Source organism: Loxodonta africana, chromosome 2 (assembly GCF_030014295.1).
Source record: "Loxodonta africana isolate mLoxAfr1 chromosome 2, mLoxAfr1.hap2, whole genome shotgun sequence".
Lineage (NCBI taxonomy): Eukaryota > Metazoa > Chordata > Mammalia > Proboscidea > Elephantidae > Loxodonta > Loxodonta africana.
The window spans coordinates 6,806,080-6,830,667 of NC_087343.1; the positions used below are offsets into that span (position 1 = coordinate 6,806,080).

Here is a 24,588-nt window from a genome sequence, read left to right on the forward strand (position 1 = left end):
AGGTACCAAATGTCGTAGGCTGGGTTCTCTAGAGGAGCAAAACTAGTAAAGCATATAAATATACTTTATATGACTTACAAGACAATGCTGAATTTTCTCAAAACATCCCCACTACCAATTTTGGCTTCTAGACCTATAACTAGACTTAAGTTCCAGTGAGCCCCAAAAGGTGAAGCTCAAAGTGTGACCCAGGAGAAGGTATGCCACATTCCAAATCTCTCTGTATATATATATATAGAGAGAGAGAGATTTATGTCAAGGAAATGGCTCACATGTTTTTAGAGGCCATAACATCCCAAGTCCTAGGGTCAAGATAGAGGCTTCTCCTGATTCACATAGCCACAGGGGCTGGTGAACCTAAGATTGGCAAGTCAGGCAGCAGGGCTCTTGCTCACAGGCTGTGAAGATCGATGAATCCCAAGACTGGCAGGCAAGACTCGGGCAAGCTGCTAGATCAAGTTCCAAGTACTGGAGGTCAGACAGTGGGTGCTAGCTGCAGGATCCAGAGCAAGCAAAAGCCCACAAGCCTTGCCAGAATGTTCATTTGTATTTGATGCAGGCCACACACCCAACAAAACTGCCTTTCAACTGATTGGCTACTCACAGTAGATACCACTATGGATGTGATCACATCATCATACAACTGCCAAACTACTGAAAATCATGGCCCAGCCAAGTTGACACACAACCTTAACCATCACAGGTGTGGTCAGAAGTTCTCATTTTAGCCGTTCTGGTGGAGCCGGCTAGTTGGTGCCCTGGTGGCACAGTGGTTAAGAGCTCAGCTGCTAACCAGAAAGGCCCTAAAAAAGTCAGCAGTTTGAATCCACCAGCCACTCCCTGGAAACCCTTTGGGGCAGTTCTACCTTGTTCTATAGGTTTGCTATGAGTCGGAATCGACTTGATGGCCACAGATTTTTTTTTTTTTTTTAATTGAAGCTTTCACAGTATCCTGTTGAGAATTGAATTTGCATTTTCTTGATGACTAATTAAGTTGAGCAGTATTTCATGAGCCCTGGTGACCCCGTGGTTAAGCATTAGGCTGCTGACCAAAAGACTGGCCGTTCAAATCCACCAGCCACTCTACTCTGTCCTATAGGGTCGCTATGAGTTGGAATTGACTTGAGGGCAAGGGATTTGGTATTAGTCATTCACATATCTTCTTCTGCAAAGTGCCTGCTTGCCTTTTGTCCATTTTTAACTTGTGTTTTTTGTCTTCTTATTAAGATTCAGGGGTTCTGGCTACAAATCCTTTGTCACATGTATGTATTATGACTATAGTCTTACAGCCTGGGACTTGCCTATTTTATTGATAATGTTTTGTGATGAAATATTTTTCTTTATTTTTGGTGAAGTCAAATTTATCATTTTTTGTTTTATGATGATGCTTTTGTTGTTTCGATCCTAAGAAATCTTGGTTTACCCCAAGGTTACAAATATATTCTTTTATGGTTTTTTTCTAGCAGTTTTATTGTTTTAGCCTTTACATATAGATCTACGATTTATCTCAAAGTGATTTTTGTTTGGAGTCAGGGTCTTTTTTTTTTCTTTTTAATGGATCTCACACAAGGCACACTTAACAACCTAAACTGCAAGTTATTAACATACACCAGCAATATATTTTCCCCTCAACTGGGCTATGAACATAAGTTTTGACAACTGGATTTAATGCACCTGAGAAGGTTAGATGAACTCATAAAATCCTACTCCTCTTCTTGGTTTTCAAGCTCCTCTATGATGGGACCACTCTGACTTACCACCTACATTTGTCACCACCAGCCTCCTTGCTGTCGGAAAGGCAATGCCTCATGTAACTGGTTTCATGGATTTGTACAAGTAAAAAACGTTGAATTGGCAAATGTTGTGTTACCTATACTTTTACAATAAAAAGAGAGAGAAAAAAAAAGGCAATATCTGTTTTCCTCCTTGTACAGCATACAGGCCATTCTCCAAACAATACTACCTCTCTTGCTTTGTTTCTGTCTCTATTATTTTTTAACTGTGAGATTTACCGCTCATGCATATATATGCACAGTTTAAAGAGTACACACATCCACTCACACACACATAAGGGGTCTTTTAAATTCATATAGCTCTGCGCCCTTTCTGAGGCTTCTCATTCCTTCCTGCAGCTCTAGGATCACACCTGATAACATTTACCTTTAGTCTGAGGGCATTACTTTCAGGTTCCTTGTAGACAGGTCTGAAGCAAAGAAACCCTCCTAGCTTTTATCTCTCTGACCATGTTTTTAATGCATGCGTTTTGCCTTCATTTATTTTAATTGACACTCTTATTTTGAGATAATAGTAGATTCGTATGCAGTTGTAAGAAAAAATACAGCCAGATCTTTGTACCCTTTACTCAAGTCTCCTCCAGTGGTAATAATCCTGCAGATCTATGTTACAATATTACAACAAGGATGTTGACATTGACGCAGTCAAGGTACAAAGCAGTTTCATCACTACTGAATTCCAGGTGTTGCCCTTTTTAACCACACCTGATGGATTCCTCAGCAATGGGTTTTTTTTTTTTTTTTGGTTTACCCCCCTCCTTCCTACCCCGACCCGGCCCCTGGCAACCAACCACTAATCTTTCATTTCTACAATTTTGTCTTTTCAATAATATTATATAAGCAGAATGATAACCTTTTGGGAGCAGCTCTCCTTCATTTTTGAAAGCTATTTTTGCAGGATATGGAATTCTAGGATAAGAGTTGATTGTATGTGTGCGTTTCCTTTCAGCATTTTTTTCTGGGCACTATCACTTCTGGTGGGAGGTCAATGCTTACACCTGTCTTTGTTTCCCTACATGTGATATGTGTCTTTTCTCTGGCTACGTTTAAGATAGGAGCCCTGGTGGTGCAGTGGTTAAGAGCTAAGGCTGCTAACCGAAACATCAGCAGTTAAAATCCACCAGCCATTCCTTGGAAACCCTATGGGGCAGTTCTACTCTATGAGTCACTATGAGTTGGAATTGACTTGACAGCAATGGTTTTTTTTTTTTTTTTAAAGATCTGTAAGCCTCAGTCTGTGTTTTATTGTTTTAGCCTTTACATTTAGGTTAGACTCGCGTTTACTGCCCACTCCCATTCCCATCCAGGAAAAAAGGACTCCAGTGCTTCTTTCCCCTACAGATTTAAGGTTTCTTATTGTTTCTCATCTTTAAAAGATCCCCTTATTTTCTGCCAGCTTCAGCTGTGCATTAAAAGATATTTTAAATATTTAATTCAGCATTTTGTGTGTGTGCTATTAGTTTGCGATTTTGCAGAAACTCCCTCTTTCTTTCATACTTCTGCTGGACTGTACTGACTGAGAGGGCGTGTTTATGTTCTGTGGTCTCCAGGGGCCCTCGGGGGCCGTGTTTGTAAAGCACATGCAGAGTTTGGATAACTGGGAGGGAGATGCTTGTCCTCACCTGGTGCAGTCATGTGGCTATGCACCCTGCAGGGCTTCAGAAGGGAGGCAAGGTGCTGGCACCTTCCTGAAGCCACTGGCCCATTGCCACTTTAAAAATATCACATTGCATTATTTTTATTGGCCTTTATAAAGTTGAAGTGAATGTAGGTATGACTCAGTGCAGAACTAAAGGTATTTCTGCCAACCACGTTGTTGTTGTTAGTTGCTGCTATCCGGTAGGCTCATAGTGACCATATGTAGAACATGTGAACGAGGACCTCATCCTGGGTGAATTGTGCTGACAGTCCAGACGCATGGCCACAGTGCAGCGCGCCCCCTGCTGGAAGGTCAGGCAGCTGCTGGACTTGAGCTTGGAGCCAAGCGCTGTTGTTAGTTGCTGTCCAGTGGATTCTGACTCAATGGCGACCCCATGTGTGCAGAGTAGAACTGCAGTCTGCTGTGTTTTCAAGGCAGTGAACTTTTGGAAGCAGATTGCCAGGCCTTACATCTGAGGTATCTCTGGGTGGGTTTGAACCACTGACCTTTCTGTTAGTAGGGCAGGGCTTAACCATTTGAGCCACCCGGCGACTCCCTTGAGCTGGGTAGGGAACAAAATGGTCAGCATGATATTGTCCACTGAAAACATTTGTATGGGATTAATGAAAATATCAACTTGGGAAACTGGGGTGGGTCATGTCTCAGTTATCTGGTGCTGCCATAACAGAAATACGAGTGGGTGGCTTTAACAAACAGCAATTTAGTGTCTCAGGGTTTAGGAGGCTAGAAGTCCAAATTCGGGGTGCTGGCTTTAGGGTGAGGCTTTCTCTCTGTCGGCTCTGGAGGAAAGTCCCTGTGCTCTGAGCTTCTGCTCCTGGGCAATCTTAGTGTGGCTCAGCACCTCTCTTCCCACATCTCTGCTTCTTTGCTTAAACTGCTCATTTTATATTTCAAAAGAGATTGATTCAAGACACACCCTACACTAATACTGTCTTGTTAACATAACAAAGAAAGGCTGTTCCCAAATGGGATTATAACCACAGGTGTAGGGTTAGGAGTCGGAATCTACTCGATGGCAGTGGGTTTCGGTTTGGGTATTTTGGCGGCGGGGGTGGAGGGGAGACACGATTCAATTCATAACAGGTCATATTGTGGAATCTGAATGAAAATGAATGCAAAGTAAAAGACAAGACATGAAACTAGAGGTGTGAATATAAACAAGCACTCACAGTCATGCTTCTTTCTTCTGACGTGCACTAATACCTGGGAATGCAAAGCTAAAGAAAGCCTGAAAAAAAAAAAAAAAAAGGCAAACTCACACTTCCTGGAATTGAGTTCGTCTTAGTTTTACCAAAACCAACGTTTCTATTTAGAAATTAAAGTTGTGCATTTCAAAACTCCATTGAAATCCAGAAAATTCCTTTCCTTGCACTAAACACACAGGCTTTATGAACAGAAAGGTGCATTAAAAATACCATTCAGGATGAACCCATGATGATAAGGGTTGAATTTCAGTCTCCTTAACAACACAAAATAAAAAGGTCAGGAGTGCTATATTCCGCTCCACTGCAAACATAAGGGGCGGGCAGGTTTTCAATATGCAAATAACAGGGGCCCTCAGCCTCCGATTTCAGGTTAGAAGCTGTCTGAGCACCCGCTTAGACCCTGGGGTGAGATCTGCTCCTTGGAGAAGGTGTCCCATTGCAATTGCAGGCAGCTTTCCGGCAGAATACCGCGGGTTTAGCACTTCCCAAGCAGGAGCATAGCTAGAAACGTGAATTCTGAAACACAGTTGCAGCGCTGTGAGTCAGCATTGAAGCACAGATGTACATTAAGCCCGCTTCTGACCACTGGGCTCAGGAGGAGGGTGACTGCCCATCCCAGGCAGCTGCCCAGGCCAGCCCACACCCCGCATAGACAAGGCTCTGCACTGAGGGACTCAGGTTGGACAGGCCCCCCTGTGGACAGGCTGTCCCCACAGCCTTCCTCTCCTCCTACTGTCCCAGGGGTGATGCAAAAGAACCAGCTTGGAACGATGTTGTTGAGATGGGCTTCCCACACCTGTGGGACCGTGGGCTGGCTGTGGGGTGGGCATAAGAGCCATGGGGTGGCTGTGGGGCCGTGGGATGGCCGTGGGGATGTGCGGTAGTCATAGGTCCGTGGGGGCACAATGTGGGGAGGCAGGGCCACCATGGGGCTGTGGGCTCTTCGGGCTGGCACAGGCCCCCCTTCCTGTGGACCGTCCTTGGCCCTGACTGAGGTGTGAGGCAGGCAGGGGCCCACTTGGCAGAAGAAACCCCTGTGGACTGAATGCCTTTTATAAAGGATCTCCTCTGTCCTCATCAATGTTCTCCTCCCAAAGGGGAAGCATTGGTGTAAAAACAATGGCTGTAGGTCAAGGAGAGCACTTTCTCCTGAAACCATTCTCTGGCATTTAAAGGCAGAGGCCTCCTAAGTCCAGAGTGTGCATGGCTCTCCTTTCCAGGTGTGACCTTGGGCTACTCTAAGCACGACTGCTGTTTTCTATGAACAAAAATGAGCCGTAGGTTACTGCTAGAGGTTGATGGTCCCAGCCAAAGTGGGAACGGGTGCCGGGGCTCTGACAAGGGGGAAGCGTTGGGAGAGGGGCCCCTGGAAGGCAGAGAGCCAGTACTGCACACGTCCTGTAGGGGCACCAAGTCTGAATCACATGCTTATCAATTATTTTCTTAATCTTCAGTTCCCTTCCATTAGCCCAAAGAGTCAACATGGCCTTAAGTATGTCCTTAGGCAAAACCAGTTGCCCCTGGAATCCACTCCCCACGTGTGTCAGAGTACAATGTCACTCCACAGGATTTTCAATGGCTGATTTTTAGGGAGGAGGTCTCCAGGCCTTTCTTCCAAGGTGCTCTGTATAGATCTGAACCTCCAAGCAGCCGAGCTCTTAACCACTGTGCCATGAGGGCTCCATTCTGAAGCAAAACAGGGTATAAACAGACAGACAGGTAGTAACTGACTCTGCAGTCTGCAAGGTAACCTCACCAGAGACATGCTGAAGCCTCTGAATTTCAAATCCTGAAACATTCTCTGGGACTTCTTCTTAAACAACGATCATCTATTTCTAAATGTAATTACTACTCAAAATCAAAATGGTGCTTCATTTGAGGTTTGGCTGCAGTTTTATCACGGGGGGCGTTAGGAATCTAACTGGCATTGGTTTGGGTTTTAGGAAATCGTAATGGAAACATCCTCCAAGGCTTGAGATGAATACGAGCCTTTTTCTGGAGAAACACCGGGCAGGAGAAGGATGCTTTGGACTTGAAAACCTCTGAGCCTGTCAGTGGAGCCCCCAGACTTTCCCGTCGGGCAGGCCTGCCCTGCCGGCTCCAGCTCAGTGGAGCCCAGCGTCCTTCATGAGACGACGGGCTGTGTGCACAGAACCCAGGGCTCCCTCAGGCCAGGGAAGGGTGGGCCGTGTGCACAGAACCCAGGGCTCCCTCAGGCCAGGGAAGGGTGGGCCGTGTGCACAGAACCCAGGGCTCCCTCAGGCCAGGGAAGGGTGGGCCGTGTGCACAGAACCCAGGGCTCCCTCAGGCCAGGGAAGGGTGGGCCGTGTGCACAGAACCCAGGGCTCCCTCAGGCCAGGGAAGGGTGGGCCGTGTGCACAGAACCCAGGGCTCCCTCAGGCCAGGGAAGGGTGGGCCGTGTGCACAGAACCCAGGGCTCCCTCAGGCCAGGGAAGGGTGGGCCGTGTGCACAGAACCCAGGGCTCCCTCAGGCCAGGGAAGGGTGGGCCGTGTGCACAGAACCCAGGGCTCCCTCAGGCCAGGGAAGGGTGGGCCGTGTGCACAGAACCCAGGGCTCCCTCAGGCCAGGGAAGGGTGGGCCGTGTGCACAGAACCCAGGGCTCCCTCAGGCCAGGGAAGGGTGGGCCGTGTGCACAGAACCCAGGGGCTGAATTGTACGCACTCCCACTGGCTCTTCACTTCAGTGACACCTTGGCCTACATTATGAGAATTTCCCTAACTGCAGGGAAGACCAAAGAAGAATTGAGGCATTTCAGTTACAATGTTGGTAAAGAACGTACCATGGACTGCAAGAAAACAAACAAATCTATCTTGGAGGAAGTACAGCCAGGGTGTTCGTTAGAAGCGAGGATGGCAAGGCTTTGACACGCTCACTCTCAACATGTCATCAGGAGGGTCAATCCCTTAAGAAGGACATCATGTTTGGTAGAGCGTCAGCAAGAAACAGAGGGACCCTCAGTGAGATGGACTGACACCGTGGTGCCACAATGGACTCAAGCATACCAACAATCGTGAGGATGGCGCAGGACCAGGCAACATTTCGTTCTCTTGTACAAAGGGTTGCTATGAGTTGGAGCCAACTCAATGGCACCAAATAACCATCACCTATCTGTGCTTAACACACTGATGGCAACCCAGTGACAGCTCTTCAGCTCAAAAATCTCCCAGTATATTGACGGAAATGTCATGCTAGCAAGGTACGTATTCCTCAAAGTTCTCTTCAGGGTCTGAGAAAGGAATATCCTGGGTCTTTCACAGCCGTGCTTACCGTGGGTCTTTGAGAAAGATCAGGTCTGGGAAGGAAGAAGGGAAATTCCTTATGTAAAAGGCTCTGATTTATTTCAAGACTCCTGAAAACTTTGCACATGTTTAGTCTTTACCAGGGAGGTTGACAGGATGCCCAGTGAGCTCGTCACAGGACAGGTTCTTCACAAGATGGTCCCGTATGAGAGAATGTATCAGTGGTGTTATGTGGACAACGTGTGTGTGGCATGTGGGCAGAAGGATTGGATTATCGATGTATACCTGCCTGGATCATCAGGTGAGCGCTGACAGAATGGTCCCTTCCACTATCAATACCCACCGCCCACCCTGCCACTCATTCGTCAAAGCATTTAACCTTGGGGTCATTCAAAAATCACCAGGGAAAGATTTGTCTAGGCAGGAAAAATGTGTGTTTCTATTTATTAAGAAAACATGCCCTGAAATAACGTTAACTTTACATGTCATCCTTTGTACCCATCTTCCCCATTTACTTTTAGAAAATGGATCTAGGCAATAACTAACTCCTTCAACACCCAACCTATGAATGGAAACATGTTCCCTGAGGGAAGTGAGGGCACCTGGGTAACAGTGGACTAAGGTGCCTGCCTTGGCTCCATGTGGCTGTGGACAGGCCTAGAGCACCCTCTTGTGGACACAGGGCAGCCTTTTCCAAGTACCAAATTTTGTTTCTCATTTAAAATCAAATTTGCTGAGTTATGCTGTGACATCTGGCCATAAACAACAAATGAAGCCACGTAACAAAGCTCTCTGTGTGGAAAACAACAAGTGTGCTAGGCTGCTTTTGTGCTCTGTGTTTGGAATGAAAAGCCAAGAACTCACAGCACTGTGATCACTGACCACTGTCGTTGTCCTGCTCGCCCCTTTGGCCACCATACGGACTCCATGGGCCCCCCGCACCATCGTCACCCAGCAGGGTCCCGGCCTTGGTGTGGTCGTTCTGGATAAGTGCAGCTCTGAAAACTGGACGGGGCACGGCTTGAGCCACACCGAGTAGTCACATTCCTTTTTGTTCACCCATTTTTTTTATAAACAATAAAACTCTACAATGTTCTGCTTGAGTACCAGAGGTCAAATTTAGTAAGGGCTAGGAACTGTCCCAATCTCAGGGGCCGAGCTGGCCAACTTCAAGCCCCTCAGCTCAACCACGGTACTCAGAAGCCCTGTGGCGTCCATAGGTACCTCAACCGGTGGTCACCACTGGGGCTCAGACTGCCGAAAATACCTACCAGGGGTACCTATTCTCCACTAAAGATTCGAAATCAGAAACTGTGGAGGTTAGGAAATTTGAAGCATAAGACACATGCGCTCCCTAGGCATTGTTTGGAGGCCTGCTTTCTCTCCCGCTCCGTCACCATCCCTGTCAGCCCAGCCTTAATGGAAACCCTGCCATGTCACAGGACAGTGAATCCACACTCCTCCCCTCACCTTGCTGACCTTCAGGTACGTCACCAGTGGTGATGACACATTGCAGAGGTCACCTAAGCACACGGCCAGCCCTGCCTGCTCCTCCTCCACACAACCTCAGTGTGGTAGTTACTGGCGGCAGGCATCTCCCCTTGGGTGCTCACACATACACCGTGTACACTTCCGCCAGATCTCATCTGAACCCGACTCTGACCTAACACCTCCACTTGGCTGTCTTTGCTAGTGTCTCCTGGTTCCCACATCCCAAATGGAATGCTTGGAATTCACACCAGTCCCCAACCTGTGCCCCTCAGGAACCTGGGGCTTTCCCTGAATTCCTCCCTTTCCCCTCCCCTTCGGTAAAGTTGCACTGCTTGCACCTCCTGGGTAGACTGTAAATCTGACTCACCCTTGTCGTCTGCACTGTCTGTTCTGCTCTCTCACCTGCGCCTACTGCACCACCTCCCAACCTCACCTCTTTTCCTCCCATCTCTGTCATACGACAGCACGCGGAACTTCCGTGTCACGTCACAGCTCTTCTCAGACGCCTGGAGGAGCCTCCTGTCCACTCAGTGCAATGGCTCACTCATCCAGGTCCAGAGTGGCCAGCCTGTGACTGCTGCAGCCCGACCTCTGGCACAGGCCCTTTCCAGCACTAGTCAGGGTCTTTCCCTCGGAGCACTTACCTCCTGTGGAGGAACACTCCTTGCTTTCCATGGCTGGCTCCCGCCCACCCCCACTTTCAGGTCCTGGCTTAGGGGTTACCTCCTCAGAACCCTTCATTGACCAATATAAGCAAATTCAAGATGGCTGTATTACTGGGGTGATTGTTCAGGATTTCTAGCAACAGAACATAGCTTCTTGGAGAAATCGGCTCCCGCCGGCTTCATTCACCATTGTAATAGCCGGTCCCGACGAGGTACCTGGCACAGAGCACACACTTGGTAAACATTTGTTGAATGAATAAATATATCAGGATGCTTCCAAAAAGGGCAAGACAGAGTTGTTCATAAATTTCAGTTATGTTCATTATAGTTAAAAAACATGATGAGAGAGTAACAAAATAGTTGCCAGATGTAATTTTTAAAGGGCACCAACTGTAAAGAGACAAAAATTCCAACTGGAAGACCAATCACTTAATGGTATTTTATAGCATTTAAGGCATATCTCGGAAAACACTAAGAACTGCTTAAATGCAGACAACGTGATGCCTGTATCACCAGCAAGTCTCTTTCATGTGTGTCAGAGCAGACGCAATGCCGGTGTCACTCTGCTGATCACGACAGTAATGTACACGGTTCCCTTTTATTTTTTTATTATAAAAAAACACAGAGTTTTTAAGAAATGAATATAAGACAAATCAGGACCACGGTGAGTTATTAAACCCATTTTGTATATACAAAATTCCGAAAGAGGAATATCTTCCAATGTGAAGCACATTATAGCACTGACCCATATGTACACGGCACACAGAGACTGCTTGGACCGTCTCTGAATCTCTTATGTACATGCCACTGACACAGACCTTCAGAGAGTTGGGACTCATCAGGGCCCCCTCCCCACACGTGTTAAATATTTCTAAGGAACTTCAGAGACAGGAGAGATGCGCTACAGAGGGTTTCTGCTGAGGGGGGGCTCATGTTTCACTCTGATCAGGACACTAGGGAAGGAGTTTGGTAGCCCATTTCTAGCGAAGATAGAAGACTTTTCTAGCAGATTTAATTTTTCTAGACAATCATGTGAGTGCAGAGTCCAAAAATAGCTTGGGAACCAAATCACATTTTTATATTATTAAATTCATTATAAAATGTCACTCAGTTTTAAAAAGCCACTAAAAGGACACTTTCTGCAGCACAAAAGGGCTAAGTTCAAGTTTCTGTCATTTGACCACGACACAGTAAGCCGGGCCATGTCGTGGATGGTAGCAGCCTCTGTGAAATGTGTGCGGCCAGGGGACCAGCAGACAGTAAATTGCTCGTCCCTCCCTGTTTCCTTGCCCAGCAATGAGGACTCTCTCTCTGGTGTTTTCTCTTTTATGCCTTTCTTTTCAAACCTTTGTTTAGATCTGAGAGCTCAGTGATGTGTGGGCATTCAGATGCTGTGAAGGCACTTCTCGGGGCACAGGGACACCCCTGGGCCTAGCTGTGCTCTTCCATGCATAATGCTCCAGCTTCCTCCAGATAGCTAACGATCGCAGCTGGGACGCTCTGGGAGGCCTCCTTCCGCCAGGCTTCCAGGATCTTGGATATTTCTGTGGGATTGCTGGGACTCAAGTCACAAAGCGCATAGACAGCAGCTAACTGTACGCCCCACGGTATATCTGAAAAGCATTTTCAAGTAAGTCATCACACAGGGCAACAGTGCTTATTCAAAATTTTAACTTTATAATCTATTAAAACAGCTTTCAACTATGGAATGCTTTCTGCCAGTAATGAAAGTTAAATATAAGGAAAAAAAAAATTTAAGACCCATCTACAAATAGAAAACAAACAAAAAAAGAAGAAAGAATACAGGCTCCAACCAATCTCCCAGTGCTGGCTCAAAGCTCCCCAACCTCTCAGAACCAACACCACCCTCTGAAAGCAATTCTGGGAAGGCCATAATCCCATATTTAAGTTATAATAAAACGTAGATACGAAAACACTCATCAAATATATGACCCTATTAAATGTTCTCCTGGAAGTGCCTATAAATGGACTTTGGAAATGAAAGCTGTCCTCACACCAAACTTCATATACTGAATATAATGCTTTTCTTTCAGCCTAAGTTTACTGAGGACTTGTCTAGTTATAACTTGCCATTAACTTGGGCCTAAGTTTACTGAGGACTTGTCTAGTTATAACTTGCCATTAACTTGCGCCTAAGTCTTACTGAGGACTTGTCTAGTTATAACTTGCCATTAACTTGGGCCTAAGTTTACTGAGGGCTTGTCTAGTTATAACTTGCCATTAACTTGGGTCTAAGTTTACTGAGGACTTGTCTAGTTATAACTTGCCATTAACTTGGGCCTAAGTTTACTGAGGGCTTGTCTAGTTATAACTTGCCATTAACTTGGGCCTAAGTTTACTGAGGGCTTGTCTAGTTATAACTTGCCATTAACTTGGGCCTAAGTTTACTGAGGACTTGTTTAGTTATAACTTACCATTAACTCTATGTTCCAGATCCCCCTTACAGGTACATGTGGCACTGTTTAAAGAGCCAGGGCTGTGGCAACAGACTTGGGAAAACAAAGCCAGCATGGTGATTCCTAGCTCCTTTCAATTCCAGTTGCCAACTGAGTCGATTCCAACTCATGGTGACCCCATGTGTGTCAGGGTAGAACTGTGCTCCATAATGTTTTCAATGGCTGATTTTGTGGAATGAGGTCATCAGGCCTTTCTCCTGAGGCACCTCTGGGTGGACCTGAACCGCCAACCTTTGGGTTAGCAGCTGAGAACATTAACAGATGCACCACTCAGGGGCTCCACTAGCTCCTTACCTTAAGGAAACGTTTCCTCCCTCTGGGCTTTCGTTTTCTTATCTATAAGGTAAAGTCAATGCCATGGACCTTAGAGGACCATCTCTGTCTCAGCAGAGCAGTGCCCAGCACACAGCTTGACCCACAGCAGGCCTGAATCAGCTCCTGCTCCTTCACACGGTAGGCAAGCAAGCTGCCTCTCGGAGGCGCCACCCTGGATCACAGTAGGTGAGCCTGCTTCAACTGGCAAGGCAATCTATTAGCCACTATTTTGGCTAACATCTTTTATAATCAATTTAAAATCTAGACCGTACAAGAGTCCATTTTTGCTGGGAAGATGTGCACTGCTTGGTAGCCATCCAAAGTCAAAGAAGTAATTTCAAGAAGTGCACGTTCCTACTATTCTCGTTCAGCTCACATGGCAAGCCTCATGCCTAACGCTGGAGACAAAGAATCTACCGTGTTACAAGGATTTTGGGCACAGCTCAGTGCTCAAGAAAAGGTAGGGGTAGCTGTTTCACTACACTATTCCTCAACTGCACAATATTTAAAATAGAAGCTAGAGTCATCACTTTTACAGGTTACTTTCAATCAGGCTCTTCACACACAAGACTAAGACAATATAAAATTACACGCTACACAATATGTAACTTATAATGGCGGTCACGCCAACAAGGCTTGTTCACCAGTTTCCAGGTTTCACAGTTCTCTCTCAATGACAAGAATTCAGTGAGGCCTAGTACCTTGCTGTGCCCACCACACACTCCACACGTGTGGTCTCAGCAGGTCATCACAACACTTCACCGGAGGACTCTGCAGACTGCAGAGGACAGCACCAGGAGGGGTGCAGACGGAGTCCCCGAGGGAGAGTTAGTGCCAGTGAGCCCAGCGACAAAGAATGAATGCCCTCGCCCTTGGCCATGCCCCGTCCAAGCAGGACAGATACCACCATTTAAACCGACACCACCACAGCGCCCACAGCTCATCAAGTGTGACTGCTGAACCACAGAGGTGACTGCAGTCCGCAGATCTTCCTCCCTGACCTACCAGGCGAGTGGAGAAGCAGCTGACTGAAAAGTCATCTTTATAAACAGGTTTTACCTTCATCCTGAGCATGTTGTATGAACATCCCAATAACTGCACTGATATTCTTCACAGCAGATGGAAACCCTTCCTTCAAACCCAGCTGGCCTAAACGACCTAGGGGAGAAATTAAAAAACCAAAATGTAAATGATCTTTGGTTAAATGCTGATTAACTTTTCAGGAGAATTAAAATTGGCTTTCTTTTGTTGTGAGATTATGTAAATTAAACCTGATTCGTATCTGACCGAAGTTCAGATGGATGGATGGCTATTTTTAAGTGAGGTGGTTAAATGATGACAACACGGGAGCAGCATCCTTCATCTTTCAACGACGAGCCAATGCACACGGCAGAATCTGTCCAGAGCAGTGTGCCACTGTGCCTGCTGAGCTAAATGGGATTTAGAAGGATGGGTTCAGGAGGGCAAATGTCAGGTGGCTAACTTTTATTAGATTAATAGATCAATTATAAAACTAAGGCCCCATCAAAAACCATATTTTTGGTATAATACTTGGCAACCCTTGCTGTAAAATACATCAGCACTTCTCAAGCACACAGACCCCATGGAGTCCTCAAGGTGAAAACCACGCCCACAAGAACTAAGAGGTCTTCTGCCCTCTGCTCAGTGCTGAGATGTGGACTGGCGGTGGGAGGCAACGTACTGGCCCTCAGCAGGCATCAGCGGTGCCACTGACCCTGAGTCGTTCTTCCTTGTCAGGCGATCACAGTCAAAACACCACCTTCACTTCAGCACGTGCTGGATGAAGCAGTTAACAGTGATTCATACCAAATCCTGGCCCGAAGCCCTGTCACTGTCCTTTGTGGTGAGACAGGCTGTGAACACCAAGCACTGCTGAGGCCCAACAAGTCACCAGGTGTCCTGGTGAGTGGTGAGGGGACCTGCCACCTTTTCCGTGGACACCATGTTTACGTGAAAGAATGACTGATAAGTCATGGCTACTCAGATCTCGGCAGACGTTCTTTCAAAAATGAACAAAGCCTGAAGAAAAATGTAGAACAAAATTCTAACTCACACACAAAAAAAAATCAGACTTTCTGGTCTGACAGAGACTGGAGAGTATGGCCCCTGGACACCCTTATAGCTCAGAACTGAAGTCGCTCCTGAGGTTCACCCTTCAGCCAAAGATTAGACAAGCCCATAAAACAAATCTAGACTGAAGGGGCATACCAGCCCAGGGGCAGGGGCTAGAAGGCAGGAGGGGACAGGAAAGCTGGCAATAGGGAACCCAAAGTTGAGAAGGGAGAGTGTTGACATGTCATGGGGTTGGCAATCAATATCACAAAACAATGTATGTATTATTTAATGAGAAACTAGTTTGCTCTGTAAACCTTCATCTGAAGTGTAATAAAAAAATACAGAAAAGAATAGTAGAATCCAGAAAAAAAAAAATGAAGTGACCCTGTCATCTCAAGGAAATTTATCACGGTTGCAATGATTAAATTTGAGCTTTTAAGGAAAATCTGAATTTGGGAAAACTGTGAGCCACCCTGAGCTTCGCAGCTTTCCAATACTTTAGACGTCTCTGATGAGATCGGTGATATTCATAAGTGCGTGTTTTTTTCCCGATATCATCCACATTTAGAAGATCTGCAGGCTGGCCCCAGGGATTTTATAGGGTAACAGTATGACAAGTTCAGAAAATGTTTCGCGTTTCACACTGAAACTACTACAGAAACCACTACTTGTTTAGCTTTACTGTAGTAACAGAGAATATGTCCACAATTACCCGACGAGGGTACTAACAAAGCCCTCCCTTCTCCAATTTTGTATCTGTGTGAGGCTGCATTTTCTTCATGTGTTTCCACCAAAATAATGTGCTGTAGCAGACTTCTATTGAGCCAGACATTACAGAGGCGTGCAACAATGCAATCCATTCCTCTATTTTCCTTTGTTTTCAAAATAGGTTTTTTCATTAAAATGTCATATAAGTTTACTATTGTTATTTTAAAATTTACAACAGCATTTTAAAAATTTCTCAGTTATAATTCCTAATACAGTGAATATGGAGAGATATAATCTGGAGTTAACAAAAGTTCTTGGAGGGGGGTGTCTTCAATAACTTCTGAGAGTACACAGGGGTCCCAAGACCAGAGGGTCTGAGAAGCGCTGACACAGATCCTGGGCAACCAGTTTCAACCACAGGCTCACGAAGCAGGACGGCAATATTCCTCTCGTCCCACCTCTCCAGATATTTCTTCCACTTCTGAGGCTCCCACTTCTCCAGATGTTTCCTCCACTTCTGAGGCTCAGCTGTGGATGTGGGCTGGCTCCAGGCCCTCCTCCACTCCAGCGCCCCTCCTGTGGATGTCAGCTGGCTCCAGGCCCTCCTCCACTCCAGCGCTCCTCCTGCAGACATGAGCTGGCTCCAGGCCCTCCTCCACTCCAGGGCCCCTCCTGTGGATGTGAGCTGCCCTGCTGTGGACATGAGCTGGCTCCAGGCCCTCCTCCACTCCAGCGCTCCTCCTGCAGACATGAGCTGGCTCCAGGCCCTCCTCCACTCCAGGGCCCCTCCTGTGGATGTGAGCTGCCCTGCTGTGGACATGAGCTGGTTCCAGGCCCTCCTCCACTCCAGCGCCCCTCCTGTGGATGTCAGCTGGATCCAAGCAGACTTCTCTCTCCTTTTCACCAAGACCAGGCCCATACCCTCTTCCATCCTTTCTCTTACACAGGAGAAAGGTGCCGGGACAGTCCTTGGATATGCTTTTAGGCAAGTTCTTTTCCTGTGATTTTACAACAACGCTGTAGTCACGGTCACTGTGTCCACCTTATAAGCACCCCACAGGCACAGACATGAATTCAGTACAGGAGCACCATGTCTGTTTGAAGGTGGGGAAGATGCGGAACTTCTCTTACTTTGCATTTCCGATGGGAAGTAGCTCAGCGCTAGTTACGTGCACCTGAATGCTGTGACACGTAGCAAGCACTCAGTAAATGCTTGTTGATGAAATAGCTGGGTAACCCCTACTGCAGGGTGAAACTGTAGCCTCTGGAAAGTTCCTGGACGGGCTTCAATGAGGATGAAAGTAGTATTCACATCAGAGATGGGGACTTCCAGGTACTGATCACTTGTGAGTATCTCTGTGCCATGAGCTCCAACAGCTAAGGCATGTCATGGGGTCTGTCCTCTGAGATGCTAACTGTCAGCGAGATGGACAGGAGAATAACGCAGCTACAGGCTCCTTCAGCTCTGGGAGGGGAAGGCGCTTCCAGATAATAAATGACAATGGCTCCCTTTCTTCCAATTAAAAGTGCTTAATGAATTTGGAGTTTGTAAGCCATTTCAATTAATGGAGCTATCCAGGGTAAGATGAGAGGAAATCATGAATCTCAGATGGCATTGGGAAAATGCTCATACATACGATGAAATGCCAAAAGAAAACAGACAAGTTACAGAACAGATGAAGAAACGCCCTCTGGCCACGGGAGTTTAGTCAGTCCAGGATGGCAAGCCAGCCGGGTCAGGACACTCATCTCAACGTCAGAGGCTGCTGGCTACACAGAGCAGCGGAGCATCATCGAAAGAGGAGCTGTGGCCTGGGGGGAAGGTGAGCAGGACTGCAGGTTGGAAGATCAGAACTTTTATTCCAAGGTGTTAGGTTCAGCTCTGCCTAGGGAAGGGCAAGCTGAGACAATCCAATGAAAAGATGAAAGAACTGGCAAGAGAACAGAAAGAAGTCTACAAGGAATGGCTACTTCAATCTGCCCACAGAAATCTGACATGTGAGAAACAGTGTTTTCCCAGGGTGTGTGTCCCAGCTGGAAACACTGGTGGCATAGTGGTTAAGTGTGGCAGCTTGAATTCACCGGGTGCTCCTTGGAAACTCTTTGGGGCAGTTCTACTCTGTCCTATGGGGTCGCTATGAGTCGCAATCGACTCAACGGCAATGAGTTTTTGGTTTTGGTGTCCCAGTAAAGGAGTCCTGGTGGCCAGTGGTTAAGCATTTGGCTGCTAACCTAAAGCTCGGTGGTTTGAACCCACCAGCCACTCCACAGGAGGAAGATGTGGCAGTCTGCTTCCATAAAGATTACAGCCTTAGAGACCCTATGGGGCAGTTGTACTCTGTCCTATAGCATCGCTGAGTCGGAATGGACTCGACAACAGTAGGTTTGGTTGGTGTCCCAGTAAATACTAGGACGCCTTATCATTCTAGCCAGGACGTAAGCACTTTGGGTCAGAAACTTGGTATCACATGGCTTTGCATCCCACTGGATCCAGTAGGAGGCAAATGTCTGTCTACTAAGTGGCCTCAAACAAGAGCTTAGCATGTCCAGAGCTCTTCATGAAATGAGGAGTGGGTTAGATTAGGCCGTCACTCCTCCACATTCCTATGAACCTAAAGCAATCCAAGCATTTCACAAAATGGTCTCTGATACTTTAACATTCCTGTAGGCAAGAACAAACCCCACTTAATAATTATGTATGACCATTCACTAACAGCGATGGTGGTTTACTTTACTTTTACCTCAGTCCAACTTAGATAACACTAAATAGTTTCGGCAGAAAGCTTATTTCCCAGTAATACTTCATGAAGTAAAAAAATCTCATTAATTCAATTTTACAAAACTGGAACTAAGAATAAAAATTATTTTATGAATGGAGGCAGTGTGTGACTTCAGGCAATATTATTAAACCACGGCCTACCAATTCCACGACTGACGAAATTCTTCAGTCAACGTCTGCCTCAGAATCTACAAGGAGGCTCACCCACAGAGATTGTTCTTGGAGGCAGTTTGCCCCCTAGATGGAACGAAGTGTGTGAGGGAGGGTGTCTGCATGCCCAACCCTACTGGAATGCAGTCTCAGGATTCCAGCAAGTCCATACAAATAGCAGGCTGGCTGCATCGTCCCGTGCCCCTGGACCTTCCACCGGCAACCCCGCCCTCATCACCCTCCCACTGTGCAACCTCAGGGCATATGGACCACAGCACCATGAGGTAGCCAGGCAAAGCACTCCTGGCCTATCCTGCACTGGCCGCTGGCCTCCTGGCTTTTTGTCTAACTGGCCAACCTTTCAGCTACATTCATTTTTTTTTTTTTTTTAAATAATTTTTATTGTGCTTTAAGTGAAAGTTTACAAATCAAGTCAGTCTGTCACATATAAACGTATAGATACCTTACTACATACTCCCATTTACTCTCCAGCTAATGAGTCAGCTTACAGTCATATATTTTGGTGTTATCACTTTAATAGATAATATTATTAACTTTACATTATTCTCAATTATTTTTATAACAATAATGTATAGCTGCATTATATATCATTCTTAATATATAAGTATATAGATGTCACTCTAACATTGTTGGCGTTAGGTGCCACTGAGTCAGTTCTGACTCACAGCAACCCTACGTACAACAAAATCAAACCCTGCCCAGTCCACTCTAAATAATATAATTATTAATTATTACAAATTATTCGGCCACTTTTCAACAACCAGAAACTTAAAGAGTTAAAGAATCAACTAGCTGGAATTTGACTAAAATCGCCAGTGACGGTTTCTCCCTACAATCGTATATTGTTTTTAGGTAAACGATGAGCACACTCTTCTTAGTCCACAAATGGGTCACGTCTAAGGCATACATCTGAAAGTGCTTACAGATCTTGTGCAGTTTGTGCGTGTAACATCTAAACCAAACACGTATTTGCCGCCATCTTCATGGTGCCATCTGCACTCCCCAAGCCCACCCACCCCCCCGACCACCTGCAGGGCTTTGGAGAGGAGGCCCACATCAGAATCTCGGGGCTGGAGCCTGAAAATCTGTGTTTTTTTTAAAAAAAAAAAAACTTCCTGGCAAATTTTACTATAAACCACAGGTTTATGAAACCTAGCTGAAAAAGACACTTAGCAAGTCACCAGGGGACAACCCTGTGTCAGGCAAGCCTTCATTAGAAACAGAGACAGCTCCCACTGTGGCGTAAGGTAGCCAAGCCCACAAACACGCCCTCCCACCCTCCCACCCTCCTCTCTTGCATTACAAGAGAGACCTCACAGGGAGCTACCACAGCAGCAAGTCACAGCAGAGTCTGAAGTGTAACTTCAAAAAATATCTCATCCTTTTGAAAATGTCAGAGATTATTTTATCTAAGTCAGCGTATATATTTATAGACATAAAACATCTCTCCTGCTCTTTTTAACTCCCCAAAAGATTTTGCCATTTTCAATGAATTAGCCCAAAGTGAGTCCTAGTGGTGCGGTGGTTAAGTGCTCGGCTGCCAACCAAAAGGTCAGCAGTGTGACCCCACCAGCTGCTCCTCGGGAGGATATGGCAGTCTGTGTCCGTAAAGATTACAGCCTCAGAAGCCCTATGGGACAGTTCTACTCTGCCCTACAGCGTCTCTACGGGTTAACCCGACTTGATGGCAACGAGTCTGAGTTCTTCCCCCCTGGTTTTGTACCCAAAGTAAGTACTTCTATTCTAACTCCGTGAGAGAAACTGCTTTGGAAATCAGAACGCCCAGGCATACGGAGGTCCCTGACTGGTGGAGACCCCATCTCTGGCTCTTTTGTCTCCCTTACTTGTTCATGAGGGTGTCTCGATCAGAGGAATCAGATCCAGTGGTTTTCAGAGGCCCTGCCGAGCATAGTTTGCTCACCCCCACTTTTGGTTTCCTAAGAAGGCCTGGGGCTTCCCGCCCCTCTGAATGCCCATACTGGTCAGTCTCCAATAATCACTGCCTTGTCTGCTAACCCAACTCCTAGTGCGTTTCGGGTTATTTCCAGAGAAATGAAGCGTGTCTACTTTGAAACCAGGTCTGTGTTCTGAGGAGGAATGCAAATTTTCTGATTAGTAACAAAATCATTCAGGGATATTATATTCCTTACTGCAATCTATTTGTAAGACTTACTTGTGTAACTTATTCTCAAACACTAACCTAATCCTAAATGGTGTTATCTCTGAGTTTTAATTAAATTCCAAAGACACTTAAAAGTCATAACTACAAGTGTCGAAGGGGCTGTAATGCAGAAATCAGATTAACCTTGTGTTGTGTGAGCCGCAGGGTGAACAACCGTCGCAGAGAAAAACGCCAGTTCACAATGGGAGAGCATTCTAATACTTAGCAGATCTCAACAGTGATAATTCTGCAGAGCCAGCAGCTTGTCCAAGATGCAGCGAAGGAAAAGTAAGTAAAAGATCTGTGGTGACAGAGACGAAGCGGAGCTGAACAAGATGGCCCCTAAGGCCCTCAGATCTGAGATTACGGAGAATCGATGTCTCATTTAAAATATTTCTAAACAGTGACTCTAATTTCTGTGTGTTCAATTGAGGGAGAAACAGAAGAAAATAAAACAAAGCCGGTTCCCAATCACAGAAGTACATGAAGTGATCCTTATTGGGCAAGTATTAAAAACATCCTGAGGGAGAGGTTGGGACACGCTTACTTTAGGGATGAGATGTTTAAGTGCGCACAGTGTGCCTTTATGTATGTGTGTTAATATCAGCACCTGAGAGGTGGGAGTTCAGCCATAAACAAAACGTACTAACGTGGAGACTCTCAATCCCTGACACAGACAGCTAAAATGCTAACTTATAAAGAAAGACCGATGGGAAGGAGGATAAGTTGGGCGGCAAAGGCGTCTACCCCGATCGCTCCACAAGGTCACTCCTCGTGGAAAGGTTCCCAAATCGACATTATTATTATATATGCTTCTCCTCGTCAGCGTACCATCAATAACGAGAAAAGCACCGAAGGAGGCAGACAACTCACCGATGAGCCTCAGCACTGACGCGATAATAACATCAGGGGTGTGGCCGATGTTCACGTGGCCTTTTCTGTACTTTATCCATTTGTCCATTACAGGCCACAGCTCCTTGCTATGAAATTAAAAAGCAAACAAAAAAGTAATTACTTCTTACATGGTATTCTTAATGTATTACTCGAAAAATTAAATGTAAACAAAAGAAAAATGAAAATTAAAGCATCCCAAGTCCCCCATTCTCAGATGGGTATTATTCTTGTAACTGTGGGCTTTTCTTTACAGATACTTCTCTCTTCAGGTACATATTTCTCGTGAAAGACTGCAAGGCAGTACTTAGGAAGAAGGGGTCTGGAGACGTGCAGGAAGAGATCTCGACAGTCAATACCCCATCCTCACCATGAGCCAGGAGACCATGGACAAAGCACCTCTGTCCAGCACGAGCCCTGGGTCATCACCCATAACTTGGAAAAAACGTGCCCTGCCTCCAGGGCCCTGGAAGAGGACACTGGGACACACTGTAAGCAATCACACAGCATACACTGTTCTCACTTTTCTTACTTAGGAACCACTGTGAGGCACCATCCATGTCATTACACAAACATCTATTTATACCTGTTTCCTCCAATATAATAGCTACATCTCATTCAATAGAGGCACCACCATCCAATCAATTCCCTGTTGCCGAACATTTAGGTGCCTACTCTTTTCCTACTACTAAGGGGGAGGAGAAAGCAAGTGAACACCCTTGTTCCTGCATCCTTGGAAGATTGTTTGACTATTAGCACAGAGCACATCTTTAAAGTATCCTAAGGATATGGACTATGGACTCTCTCAGTGAATTCTTTTTCATGTCATGTTGTTCTTGTTGTTGGGTGCCGTAGAGCTGGTTCTGACTCATACACAACCTTTTACAACAGAACAAAACACTGCCCAGGCCTGTGCCATCCTCGCAATCGTTGCTATGTTTGAGCCCGTTGTTGCAGCCACTGTGTCAGTCCATCTTGTTGAGTGTCTTCTTCTTTTTTGCTGACTCTCTAGTTTACCAAGCATGATGTCCTTCTCCAGGGAGTGATCCTCCCTGACAACATGTCCAAAGTACGTAAGAAAAAGTTTTGCCATCCTCCCTTCTAAGGCACATTCTGTATGTACTTTTTTTTTTAATACAGACTTGTTCCTTCTTCTGGCATTCCATGGTATATTCCATATTCTTTACCAGCATCATACTTCAAAAGCATCAATTCTTCTTTGGTCTTCCTTATATATTATCCAACTTTCTCATGCATATGAGGAGAATGAAAATACCATGGCTTGGGTCTGGCGCACCTTAGTCCTCAAAATGACATCCCTGCTTTTTAATACTTTAATGAGGTCTTTTGAAGCAGATTTGCCTAATGCAATGTGTTGCTTGATTACTTGACTGCTGCTTCCATGGGTGTCGACTGTGGATCCAAGTGAAACGAAATCCTTGACAACCTTTTTCTCCGTTTATCATGATGTTGCTTATTGGTCCAGTTGTGAGGATTTTTGTTTTTTTATGTTGAGGTGTAATTCATACTAAAGGTTGTAGTCTTTGATCTTTATCAGTAAGTGCTTCAAGTCCTCTTCACCTTCATCAAGGAAGGTTGTGTCATCTGTATAATACCGGCTGTTAATAAGCCTTCCTCTAATCTTGATGCTGCGTTCGTCTTCATATAGACCAGCTTCTTGGTTTATTTCTCAGCACACAGACTGAGTAAGTACGATGAAAGGATACAACTCGGACGCCCACCTTTCCTGGCTTTAAACCACGCAGTATCCCCTTGTTCTGTCCAAAAGACTGCCTTTTGGTCTATGTACAGGTTCCTCATGAGCACAATTAAGTGTTCTGGAATTTCCACTCTTCACAATGTTATCCATAATTTATTATGATCCACAATCAAGTATCTTTGCACAGTCAATAAAACACAGGTAACCATCTCTGCTTTCAGCCAAGATATGTCTGACACCCACAATGATATCCCTTGTTTCAAATCCTCTTCTGAATCCGGCTTGAATTTCTAGCAGTTGCATGTTGATGTTATGCTGCAGCCATTTTTGAATGATCTTAAGCAAAATTGTATTTGCATGTGATGCTGGCCATATTGTTCAATAACTTCCACATTCTGTTGGGTCACCTTTCTTTAGAATGGGTACAAATATTAGTATCTTCCACTCAGATGGCCAGGTAGTTCTCTTCCAAATTTCTTGGCATAGGCTAATTAGCGCTTCCAGTGCTGTATCCATTTGTTGAAACATCTCAGTTGGTATTCCATCGATTCCTGATGCACTATTTTTTTACCAAAGCCTTCAGTGCAGTTTGGAAGTCTCCCTTCGATACCATCCATTCTTGATCATATGCTACCTCCTGAAATAGCTGAGCGTTGACCAATTCTTTTTGGCACAGTAACTCTGTATTCCTTCCATCTTCTTTTGATGTTTCCTGTGTTATTCAATATTTTGCCCGTGGAATCCTTCAATATTGAAAATCAAGGCTTGAATTTTTTCTCCATTTGTTTTAGCTTGAGAAATGCCAAGCATGCTTTTTCCCTTTTAGTTTTCCAACCCCAGGTCTTTGTACATTTCACTGGAATATTTTACTGTCTTCTCGAGCTGCCCTTTGAAATCTTTTCAGCTCTTTTACCTTATCATTTCATCCATTTGCTTTAGCTATTCCACATTCAAGAGCAAGTTGCAAAGTCTCTTATGATATCCCTTTTGTTCTTTTTCTTCTTTCCTGTATTTTTAATGACCTTATGCTTTCTTCATGGGTGATATCCTTGATGTCACCCCACAACTCGTCTGGTCTTCAGTCATTAGTGTTCAGTGCAGTGTTCAATGCATCAAATCTATTCTTGAGATGGTCTCTGAACTCAGGTGGGATAAACTTAAGGTCGTACTATGACTCTCGTGGACTTGTTTTAATTTTCTTCAGCTTCCCCTTGA

The 24,588-nt window shown here is 45.5% G+C and overlaps 1 protein-coding gene across 2 annotated transcripts in view; it reads right to left on the bottom strand.

Annotated features, from left to right (window-relative positions):
- Window positions 1-11,387: 11,387 nt before the first annotated feature.
- Window positions 11,388-24,588, bottom strand: part of ICE1 (interactor of little elongation complex ELL subunit 1) — an 80,396-nt gene continuing 67,195 nt past the window's right edge. For both annotated transcript variants that reach the window (XM_003408137.4, XM_023545384.2), the window contains 3 exons: window positions 21,636-21,742; window positions 13,927-14,025; window positions 11,388-11,688 (listed from right to left, as the gene is read on the bottom strand). In XM_003408137.4, the coding sequence (XP_003408185.2) occupies window positions 11,507-11,688; window positions 13,927-14,025; window positions 21,636-21,742 (388 nt within the window). In that variant the 3' untranslated portion in view covers window positions 11,388-11,506. The remainder of the gene's footprint in view (window positions 11,689-13,926; window positions 14,026-21,635; window positions 21,743-24,588) is intronic.